We start from the raw sequence: 12,199 nt of genomic DNA, 5'->3' as shown, positions 1-12,199 counted from the left end.
TTTGATAAAATACAGTGGTGCCTCGGAAGACGAAATTAATTCGTTCCGCAAGTTTTTTCTTCTTGAGAGTTTTTCGTCTTGCGAAGCACGGTTTCCCATAGGAATGCATTGAAAATCAATCAATGCGTTCCTATGGAGACCGTCCGGGGACAGAGGGGAAGCGCCGCGCGCCTTCCCCTCTGTCCCCGGACCTGTTTAAAGCAAGGGGCGGCGGGGAGAAGATTGCTTCTCCCCGTTGCCTGCCCCACAATCTCCGGGGACAGAGGGGAAGGCGCGCGCGCCTTCCCCTCTGTCCCCGGACCTGTTTTAAAGCAAGGGAAGGGGCAGCGGGGAGAATCGCTTCTCCCCGTTGCCGCCCCTTGGTTCAAAAGGGGTCCGGGGAGAGAGGGGAAGGCGCGCGTGCCTCCCCGGAGATTGCGGGGCTGGCAACGGGGAGAAGCGATCTTCTCCCCGCCGCCCCTTGCTTCAAAAGAGGTCCGGGGACAGCGGGGAAGACGCGCTGCGCTTCCCCGCTATCCCCGGAGCTTGCGGGGCAAGCTTCGTTTTGAAAAGCAAGCCCATAGGGAAATGCGTCTTGCGAAGCGGCTAAGAAAACGAAAAACTCCTTTGTCTAGTGAGTTTTTCGTCTTCCGAGGCGTTCGTCTTGCGGGGTACCACTGTACATATTTTGTTGTATGCAACAAAATAGGCTTTAGATACTTATTAGGTCCATAAATTACCATGTAGCATATATTCAACACAAAAAACCAGCAACAATTTGTTGTTGACAAAGGACAGCTGGACATAGAAAGGGCCCCATTACCTTCAGTAGCTTATTTAAGGGACATCATCAATAAGGGACAGCAGTGGGACATGGCGCTGGGATAAGGGACTGTCCCACCAAATAAGGGACTCTTGACAGCTATGACCTAAATGCCCAGCTGGAAATTGGCAAGAGAGCCCCCCACCCATGTGTCCTTGCAGCCATGCTCAGAACAAGCTTAGCTGGATCTGCAGTTAACTTTCCCCTCACAATGCTCCAGGCCATTCCTAATAAGTAAGGGAATTTTGCTTTCCCTCTGCTTTTCTAATACTTTCTGGCGCTCTCCGTCAAGGAGAAGAGGAATTACTCCCACCTGTATCGTGCTCAGCTTGTAGAAAAGATCCCCAAATTCTTTCCCCTGGTTGTAGCAGCAAACTGTTAAACCTTTTAAGCACCTTCATTGCACAATGTGTGTTTCTTTGGGGTGAGAGGGAGAAGGAGTGAAAGAATAATCAACAATGAACTGAAAGTGTGCCAGCTGGCACCTAGAGTCTGACTTTGAGAGGCCTTTTCTAACTAGGTGCCCCTGGAAAATCGGGACACTTGGAGGATACTCTGTGTGAAGAAATTAGGCTATGACACAAAGGCAAACTTCATAATCCATGTCCACCGCTGGCATGTGGTCCTCAGAAGGTTTTACAGGGTGGGAAAAGATTCTGTGCCCCAGGGCCTTCTCTAGCTCCTCTCTGAGAGAGTGGATTGCTGAGAAAGCAGCAGGCAGCGAGGGAAAAGGCCTGCTTGCTGCCTCAACCCAGGTTGTCACCAACAATTTGCAGCGGGTGGGAGTTGAGGGATATTTCCAGGCAGCAGAGGGCTGGAGTATCTCAGGAGCCCAACAGCCCCCCGGAGACTGTCATGTTCAATTTACCAACCTGTCTGCATGCAACGATTGCTCCACACAACTGTGATCGCAGCCCTCTGCGCCAAAGGAGCGTTAGGATCTGTAGGCTGGCATGATGCAAGGATGCCTGCGTTTTGTCAGGGCCGCTTCAGCCTTCCAGAAATGGGAAGCTTCAGACACAAGTGGAGCAGCATCTCCAAAGCAGGTTCAACATTTGAAGTGGGACCAAGAGAAGTACCCAGAAGTTCAGGCTTGGTGGGTGAGTTGATAGAAGTCATTTTTATGGTGGCATCATCAGAGCAGGACTTGGTGGTGGTGGGGCATTGCCCAGGGCTTCACTCAGCAGAATGAGAAGGTGAGCAGGGTTATCTTTCCACATTTTGATGTAACTGAAGCCGTACACATTGTCATCGGAACCACCACTCCCTGTTAGCAGACCCTGCAACATCTTGGGAAGCAAAATTGGGACACTCCTTTGTTTGGTCCCAAACGCTCACACCTGCGTGAGAGCGCAAGACCAAAAGATGCTCGTTTTTGGGTCTCGCAAGACTGAAAAGTGAGCGTCATTTGGTCCGACGCTCTGGTGTGAGCCACCTGACTCACTCCAGAGTGCCAGAATGAAAAATGAGACATTCCAGGATCCAAACAGTAGCCGACTTCTGTAATTCTGGGATGTCCCACTTAATTCAGAACTGTTGAGTGCCATGTGATAAGACCATGAGGTCCAGTGTCTAAAATCACCAAACCTTACCATTGCAATTTGATATGGGAGAAGTGCCATTAGGTAGCATATTAATCCGAAGAATCATTGCGTTGGAATAGATATCCAAGAACGGCTTCCTGTTTACTCATCAGGTGTGGTCTGAAAGCATTGCAAGTCTGTGCTATAAAAAGGACGATTAATAAGGAAATGTTGCTAGGATGCCAGCTAGTTTATAGTGAAGTAATAATTAGTATTGGGGGTGGGGGTGGGGCATGTTCCCCTGCTGATTTACTTGCAGGGGTTCCACACAGTCATCCCCCCCCCCCCGTGGTCAATAAGATCATATCTGAACTTCTGAATAGCAGGGTGGAATGATTGGTCGTGGATCTGCCATGATGCATTAGCTGAGATTATTGCATTGCAGAGGGTTGGACTAGATGACCCTCGGGATCCCTTCCAGCTTGATGATTCTATGAAGTAAAGGGACTAGAAACTCAACTTTTGAATAAATAAAATGATGATAGCTGAACATTTTAGAAGCGTCACCACTGAATGTCCTGGGGGGAGGGAACCACAATCCCAGAGCGCCCCTCCTTGGTGCGTATGCCTTGTGTATGCACTCCCCAACTTTGCAGCCTGTGGAGAGGGCAGAGAAGATGGGGACATTTTCTCCCTGGTCCATATTCTAGCTCAGGGATCAGCAAACTTTTTCAGCAGGGGGCCGGTCCACTCTACCTCAGACCTTGTGGGGGGCCGGACTATATTTTGAAAATACAAATAAAAATGAACGAATTCCTATGCCCCACAAATAACCCAGAGATGCATTTTAAATAAAAGGACACATTCTACTCGTGTAAAAACACGCTGATTCCCGGACCATCAGCTGGTCGGATTGAGAAGGTGATTGGGCTGGATCCGGCCCCCAGGCCTTAGTTTGCCTACCCCTTTTCTATCTGGTCTGCCTTTGCTAGTCTGAGCACAGCAAGACTCTGCGCAAGTCCATTTGCTGAAGCAGAGGTAACCTTTTGCTCTTTTGGTGGCTTGCATTTAATAGCGACTGTTTTCCCTCTTCCCCCTCCACACGCATTGTTGTACCCGATATCAAATACACTAGCACATTTGCCTTCCACATTTAGAGGATTGTTACGTCACAGGGTGCCTTTGATCCCGTTCCAAATTGTGAGGTGGGAGGGAGGAAAAGAAACACAGCCCCCCCTCTCTCTCTGCTTTGAAATATTAAAATGTGCTTCCTGCACAACCTGTTTTGGGTGCTTTCGCCTGGTGACTTGGCACGCCCATTTAACCTGTCAAGCAGCCAGCGCATAATGTCTCACTTAGAGAAATATTAACAAAGGGATGTTGGGGGGGGGGATAAAGCACAGTCTATATGGATGTTCAGGCTGGTGTATGGCTTCAGGAGAGCTCTCCAGAAGGACGCAGGGTGGTTTCGGATCTATGCGACGCTAGCGTGGATTGGTGGGGCATTGGAAACATGATGGACCTCCTTAGCAGTTTTTTGGTGAGTGTTGTGCCGCAACTCTCGTGCAGTCAGCTCGCACAGTGAGCTTGCTTGACCCTCTGCTAAATAACTTCGATCCTGGCAAAAGCACCAAGTCAAAACTAGCTGTGTTAGGGGAATGGCCATAGCTCAATGATAGAGTGTTTGCCCTGCAAGCAGAAGTTCCCAGGTTTGATCCCCTCTGGCATCTCCAGGTGGGGTTTGGAGAAACTCCTGCCGGAAATCCTGGAGAGCTGCTGCCAGTCAGTGTAGACAATACTGAGCTAGATGGACCACTGGTCTGATTGAGTATAAGCCTGAATAGTTGGTTAGAGCATGGGGCTGATAACCTGCCAAGGTCGCAGGTTCAATTCCCATATGGGACAGCAGCTTATTCCTTCCTTGCAGGCGGATGGACTTGACAATCCTCAAGGTCACTTCCAACTCTCCAATTCTAGGATTCTATATAACCCAGACTCCAATTCTTGATTAGGGATGTGGGGGGGGGAGGGAGAAATTCAGTTCAGTTTGCATTGCAGGTGAACCTACAAATCTGCACTCTCAGAAGCAATACACGAGCCAAAACATATTGTTCAAAATTTGTACTGCTGCTCATTCTGCAATGCACTCTGCTGGCTGAGTAAAGTGTACAGAAGACGTATGTGCCACGGCAAAGTGTGCATTAAAATTAAATTGTGTAAATTGCATACAAAATACGTTCTATAAGGGCAATTTGCTTTGTGAAAATGCGTACATTAGGCAAAACTGCATACAAAATTAAAACCGTGTTTAAGGAAGACAATCTTACTCGGCTACAAGTGATCGCTAAAGAGAGAGAGAGAGATTAGACACGTAGTATGTTGACACGTGTTTGGATCTGGTTATTAGGTTATTGTTGATTTCAATCACTTTTTAATGTTTTAATCTGTTGTTTTCCCCAATGATTTTATCATTTTATTGCTTTAATGTTTCGTTATAAATAAGCGTTGTATAATAAGTAAATAAAATATATTAGAAGTTCTCTCCCGAATGCTGATGAATTTTCATGACAACTTCTTCTTTTTAAATAACCAGCTGATGTGGAAATTGGGAGAACTGAAGTTAATAGCAGGAAAAAAGAATATTCAGAATCGAGAGATTCTTGAAAAATCTGAATGTTTTACCAGAGGCAGGTGGAGTTTATAGCGTGGATTGCAAAGTCTTCTATTGTTAATCTCCACTTATATTATCCCTTCTGAGATGCGAACTGTCTGGCTCTTATCTCCTGGAGTGCAATATGTATGGAAAATACCCTTGTACCCAAGAACTGTTAGGAGAACCATGTATGCTGAGTCTAAAACATAGATAGTGTTATGGTTTGGGTGGAAGGTTAGAGGGACCGATTGCCATTTTCAGGAAGACATGCTAGGCCTTGCCTACTCTCCAAAGCTTTCCCTCCCTGTCTTCTGAGAGCCTTCAGAGTTCCCAAGAACCCAACTGATACCTTCTAATACGACGAATACAGCATGTCGTCAAGATCTAACATTTATTCTGGGTTGAAATTACAGTAATTAGAGAGTTTCTGCATGAGAATTGCCGGCGTAATGTTTTGCACCTTGAAAAACCACCCCTGGTGTCATGGGAAGGGTGCATTGTTATTGTTTAGTTGTTTAGTCGTGTCCAACTCTTCGTGACCCTGTGGACCAGAGCATGCCAGGCACTTCTGTCTTCCACTGTCTCCCGCAGCTTGGTCAGACTCATGTTTGTAGCTTCGAGAACACTGTCCAACCATCTCATCCTCTGTCGTCCCCTTCTCCTTGTGCCCTCCATCTTTCCCAACATCAGGGTCTTTTCCAGGGAGTCTTCTCTTCTCATGAGGTGGCCAAAGTATTTGAGCCTCAGCTTCAGGATCTGTCCTTCCAGTGAGCACTCAGGGCTGATTTCCTTCAGAATGGATAGGTTCGATCTTCTTAAGGGTGCATTAGAGAGTGACATTTCTAGCAAGGCATCCTAGTTGAGGAGTAACCATAGCTCAACGGTGGAACAACCCAAAGATACTTTACATGCTAGAGATGCACACTCTTGCCTCTGCCATCAGCTGGAGAATTGCACCCTCTGCTTCCCAGGAAGAATGTCATGGTAATGGGGAAACCAGCACGGCCACTTCCATTGACCAGTGAAAGAGCAGCTTTAGGGGGTGGGTTTCCCCCTGCCCCATTGTCAGAGACTCAGCTCCAGCTGCTGGCTGGGCTGGGACTGCAGGACCAAAAGGCAGCAAGCTCTGCCCCCGTCCATCAGATGGAGATCTAAGGGCATTAGGGCCATGCATGCAAATGGGTGAGTGAGTGTTGGGCGTTTTCTTGTATAGCCTGCCAGAGGAAACTGGCACGTTAGGGCAGATGGGGTGCTGTCCCGCCAACAGCAGCCTTATTTCCTCCAAGCCCATCTGCTGCCTTTTAACCAGTCCAGAAGGCCACCCTTGGCTGTCACTTCCTTCTTTCTCTTTAGTCTCAGTCTTGCCCTTGCAGAACTCAGCAGGGAGGAAGGGGATAAGGGATGGAACTAGAATCAGCTGGCTCTGCCTGTCATAGCCTCGGGCTCCACTTACTCTTGACCTCCCTTACCTCTGCTCTACCAGTCCCAGTTGGCACCAGACATCACTGCTCTGGCCCTGTCTACATACCCTCCAACATTTCTCCAATGAGAATAGGGACGTCCGAAATAATAATAATAATAATAATAACAATAATAATAATAATAATACCCCACCCATCTAACTGGGTTGCCCCAGACACTCTGGGCGGCTTCCAACATATATAAAAACATAATAAAACATTGCACATTTTTAAAAACTTCCCTCTACAGGGCTGCCTTCAGATGTCTTCTAAATGTTGTATGGTTACTTATCTCCTTGGCTTAGGTTTCGGATAGCTCCATACCCTCCAACATTTCTCAGATGAAAATAGGGATGTCCTAAGGAAAAGCGGGACAACTCATCAGAAACTGGAATGGCTTCTGTAAATTCGGGACTGTCCCTGGAAAGTAGGGACACTTGGAGGGTCTATGTCTATCAACAAAGCTCTAAGGGTTGCTGGATTGTGTGTGTGTGTGTGTGTGTGTGTGTTTGTGTTTGTGTGAGAGACAGAGGCAGAGGCAGAGACAGAGACAGAGACAGAGACAGAGACAGAGACAGAGACAGAGACAGAGACAGAGACAGAGACAGAAAGAGGCAGACAGAGAATGTTGAGGTTTCTGTTGTAGTATTGCCTGCTGCCTATAAGTTGACTTGAGAATCCTTTGATTGGAAGGTAAAGGTAATGGTAAGGGGACCCCTGACCATTAGGTCCAGTCGTGGCCGACTCTGAGGTTGTGGCGCTCATCTCGCTTTATTGGCCGAGGGAGCCGGCGTACATCTTCTGGGTCATGTGGCTAGCATGACTAAGCCACTTCTGGTGAACTAGAGCGGCGCACGGAAACGCTGTTTACCTTCCTGCCAGAGCGGTACCTATTTATCTACTTGCACTTCTGACATGCTTTTGGACTGCTAGGTTGGTAGGAGCAGGGACTGAACAACGGGAGCTCACATCGTTGTGGGGATTCGAACTGCTGACCTTCTGATCGGCAAGTCCTAGGCTCTGTGGTTTAACCCACAGCGCCACCCGTGTCCCTGATTGGAAGGTACAACTCTTCAAAATAAACGAGAAGGTCCCAGGTTCAATTTCTGACATCTCCAGTTAAAAGGAGCAGGCAGCAGGTGGAAAGCCTTCTGCTTTAAGGTGTTGGGGAATCACTGCCGATCAGAATAGACAAGATGGCCCAAAGTCTGGCCTGATGTAACACACAGTTTGCTGCATTCACAAAACAGCCGGTGGACCCCATTCATAACCCTGCAGAGGCATGTAAGGAGATGCTATTGCAGTACAACGAAAAGTCGGAACTCTTGTCAGACTAGAAAGGCAGAGCTGACAGCTCCTCTGGGTCTGAGTGGCAGGCATGTCAGCTTAATTACACTGCTCTTCTCCCTCCCACCCTCCTGGCATTGTTCTCACCCATGGCATCTTCAGTGAGATTTCTGAAGAAGGTTGACTCTGGAGACAACAAGGTGTGCAAGGGCTGAGCTTGCTGGAGCCGCTTGCAAGGAACGCTGAGCCAATGTTCCCCATCGTGTTCCTCTAAACAGAAGTGAGTGAGTGGTTGGATGGATATGTGAGTGGGGGAAAGGGAGAGAGCGAGAGAAGGGACATGGGAAACCACCTCGCCTGGTATGTCCCATGGAGGACCTTACGGTCTTCAAAACATCTTGGAGATCCTGGGCCACTGGGAGGTTAGGCTTTTTCAGCTGTGGCCCCGATCTGGTGGAATGCTCTGTCACAAGATACTAGGGCCCTGCGGAACTTGACATCTTTCTGCAGGACTTGCAAGACGGAGCTGTTCCATCAGGCCAAGGCACAGTCTGACCTCCTCTCTCCTTCTGTAATCCTCATAGACCTCTAACCCAATGGTTGCCATTAATTTGATTCTGAATTGATTTTAGAATGTATTTTAATTAATTGACTGTGTGATTTTATGTACGCTGTGCTATTTTTACTTGTTGTTAGCCGCTCTGAGCCCGGCTTTGGCCAGGGAGGGTGGGATACAAATAAAATTATTATTATTATTATTATTATTATTATTATTATTATTATTATTACGTCAGACCACTGTTCCACCTAGCTCAGTATTGTCCACCCAGGATGGAAGTGGTTCTCTGGGATTTCAGAAAGCGTTCTCTTCCAGCCCTACCTGAAGATCGGGCTGTATGGATGGAGGAGCCACCTGGCTAGAATGTGATAACGCCAAGGTTGCAGGTTCGATCCCCGTATGGGGTGGCTACATATTCCTGCATTGCGGGGGGTTGGACTAGATGATCCTCAGGATCCCTTCCAACTCTACGCTTCTATGGTTTCTATAGTACTGTTGCGCTTGGCTCCCCAAGACTGGCAAGCATGGAAATGGAGGGTGGCACTTATGCTAGATTCAACTTCCCCAGCTTTCGTTGTCTGCCTAGTTTGTTGTTTGTATTAATCAGAGAGACCAGTCCGGCCTGTTAGGGGGCAGAGATTGCTTATCAGGGTTGGGATTTCTGGCCTCAAGCAGGGCTCAAGGGATGTACGGTAACTCAGAAGGCACCGGTCATGCCACACGTGCTCTGGCAAGCTGCCGCATCTTTCTGGCTGCAAAATGGTGGTAACGCCACCAGCTGCTCCATGCTGATAAGTCCTAACAAGCACACTTTTGCCTCAGCTGAACCTTAGGAACATAGGAAGCTACCTTATAATGAGTCAGACCCATTGGTCCATTTAGCTAAGTGTTTTCTACACTGACTGGCAGCAGCTCTCTTGGGTTTCAGGCAGGGAATGTCTCCTGGCCCTCCTTGGAGATTTCTGCATGCAGATGCCCTACCACTGAACTTCAGAAGCAGAAATCTCAAAGGGTCACATCTTAGGTTTGCAGCAGAGCACCGTATTTTTCACTCTATAGGACGCACCTTTTCGCCACCAAAAATTAAGGGGAAATGTGTGTGCGTCCTATGGAGCGAATGCAGGCTCCTTGGCTTCAGCGATAGAATCGTGAAGCCTCCGAAATGCAGAGGGAGCGCTCCCTCCACGCTTCGGAGGCTTCGCGTTGCTTTCGCTGAAGCCTGGAGGGGTGTGCACTGATCCCTCTCGCTCTCCAGGCTTCAGGGATAGCCGCCTGAAGCCTTCGGAGCGCAGCGCGAGTTCCCGCTGCATTCCAGAGGCTTCAGGTTCCTTTTGCTGAAGTCAGGAGAGTCTTGCTCTCCCGGCTTCTGCAAAATAAATCCAAAGCCTTCGGAGCTAAGTGGGAACTCCCGCTGTGCTCCGGAGGCTTCGGGTTGCCTTCACTGAAGGAGACTGAACGCACCTTGAACGCACTGAACGCACCTTGTTTTAGAGGGGGAGAACAAGAAAAAACAATTCTCCCCCTCTCTGCGCAGCGCCCCTTCAGCGAAGCGGGAGGAGAAATGGAAGGGGCTCCATTTCTCCTGCCGCTTCACTGATGGGGCACTGAGCAGAGAGGGGGAGATTTTTTTTTTTGTTCTCCCACTCTAAAACAAGGTGCGTCCTATGGTCAGGTACGTCCTATAGAGCGAAAAATATGGTAATTTCAGGGACGCTGGCACAGCCTGCCAAGCTCATGTGTGGAAGTGGATCTTGGAGAGTTGGAAAGGGACCACAAGCGTCATCTAGTCCAGCCCCCTACAGTACAGGAAACTTTTGCCCAATGTGAGGATTTGAACCCACAACCCTGAGATTAAATCGCATGCTCTACCGACTAAGCTATCCCCCAACTTAGTCTTCTTTGTTTCTCGTTCATTCCACACTTCTGAGGAAGCAGTCCTCCACCATGACAGCACCTCTGGAACTCCTTGCCTATTGATATTATGCAGGCACCTCTGCTGTACAGTTTTCTAAGCCTTCTAAGAAACCCCCCCATTTAAGCAGCCTACCCATATATGCAAATCTGACATGTATTTTGAGATGCAATTCAATTTTATAATGTATATTTTAAAATGGCTGACTTGATTTTGAAATCCGATAATATTGTGTGATTTTTAACGTTTGTTGTTGTTTCCTGTCCTTCGCCAGGAGGTCTTGGGGTGGGTTACAATGATATAAGGGTCAGAATGAAACAATGCAAACAAATTACTGTCACCAGAATACAGTGGTACCTTGGGTTACATACACTTCAGGTTACATACGCTTCAGGTTACAGACTCTGCTAACCCAGAAATATTACCTCGGGTTAAGAACTTTGCTTCAGGATGAGAACAGAAATCGTGCAGCGGCAGCAGGAGGCCCATTAGCTAAAGTGGTGCTTCAGGTTAAGAACAGTTTCAGGTTAAGAACGGACCTCCAGAACGAATTAAGTTCTTAACCCGAGGTACCACTGTAGTGATAAAATACGAAGAGCAAGAAATCTTGATGCAATTGGACATGAGACCACATCAAGATTGCTTTATTTATTACTATGTTTAATATCAAGGTTGCTTTATTGCAGTGTTTAACATCACGATTACTTTATTGCAGTGTGGTTTATCAGGGTCCATGCAAACATCAGCACTGAAGACGGGAAAACATGCAAAAGGCACTGACATTTTAGGAAGGACCCTGACAAACCAGACCATGAATTAGTGTTTTGAAGCCTTCCAAGGTGGTGGCCATCACTGCCGGCTGTGGCGGTGAGTTCCATAGTTGAATTATGCGCTGCGTGAAGAAGTACTTTCCATTATCTGGCTTAAAGGAGTAAAGGAACTTAGATCTCTCCTGTGAGCAAACAAAGGTTTGATTAAAAGATGTCAGGAGGGCGGAGATGAGGAAAGACAAGACAGACTTCTCTTTGGTACTCTGTACCATCTTTGGAAAGAAAAGCCGTATTTGTTTATTAGGAGTGTCCCAATATTTGACAAGGACTCCCAGAGCAGCTGGATAGGCTCTTTATTTTGTTTTTTTAAAGGAGGGCAGCTTCCTGAGAAAATAAACCTGCAATTGAATTACCGGGCTGTTACTAGACGAAGGAGATGACCTTGCAAATGACTGGAAAATTCAAAAAGCGATACAATAATCGAGTTTGGTTGGGCGAGCTCTGCTGGAACCTTGCCACTAATTAACTTAATGGTCTGCATCTGCCTTTGCTCTGGCTTTTATTTTCCAGCCTGATTGTCACTTTGCTTTACGTTATCGGGCACAATTTTGGGGGGCTGCCACACCCCTCATTCGCTTCCTGAGCTTGCCTTTCCTTTGCCGGTGCAGGATACCTAGTGGTAAGGTGAGCTTCATCCCCATCTCTGTGCAACCTCATGGAATTGTAGAGTTGGAAGGGGCCATTGGGGCGCAGTCATCTTATCCAACCCCCTGCAATTCAGGAATCTTTTGACCAACATGGGGCTTGACCCCACAACCCTGAGGTTAAGAGTCTCATGCTCTACCGGTTGAGCTACCCCAGGGCATTGAGCCCAAGCTGCAGCTGAACAAGAAAGGAGTCTTCCTTCCACCAGGCCAGCACTGTCTATTTCAGATGCTGCTGGACTCCAGCTCCCTTCAGCCCTACTCAGCAGAGCCAGTGGTCAAGGATGATGAGTGTTGAGGTTCAGCAACAGAGTCTCCACCACTGGCAGCGGTTCTCCAAAGCCTCAAGCAGAGGTGTACTCCAATCCCATCACCTGTGACCACCTAGTTGAAGATGCCAGTGTTGAATATGAAGCCTTGGGAAGCTGGTGTCTATCAGGTCATCTAGCTTAGTATCCCCTATTCTGACAGTGGCTCTCCAGGATTTCAGGTCATGGAAGGCTGGTGGTGAAGCTCTGGAGCAAGTCAG

At 47.9% G+C, this 12,199-nt stretch overlaps 1 protein-coding gene across 15 annotated transcripts in view; it reads left to right on the top strand.

The window, feature by feature from the left end:
• The window catches only part of RAP1GAP2 (RAP1 GTPase activating protein 2), a 200,807-nt gene that overhangs the window by 138,137 nt on the left and 50,471 nt on the right, over positions 1-12,199 (top strand). Inside the window, exon 1 of one of the 15 annotated variants that reach the window (XM_083479635.1) lies at positions 3,658-3,865. The exons of the other annotated variants lie outside the window; for them this stretch is intronic. Within the exon in view, the coding sequence (XP_083335761.1) occupies positions 3,734-3,865 (132 nt within the window). The 5' untranslated portion in view covers positions 3,658-3,733. Of the gene's footprint in view, positions 1-3,657; positions 3,866-12,199 lie in introns of those variants that run through there. 15 annotated transcript variants of the gene reach the window in all.

Source organism: Podarcis liolepis (genome assembly GCF_965112155.1).
Source record: "Podarcis liolepis genome assembly, chromosome: 16".
NCBI lineage: Eukaryota > Metazoa > Chordata > Lepidosauria > Squamata > Lacertidae > Podarcis > Podarcis liolepis.
This window is presented reverse-complemented; position numbering and strand designations above follow the sequence as displayed.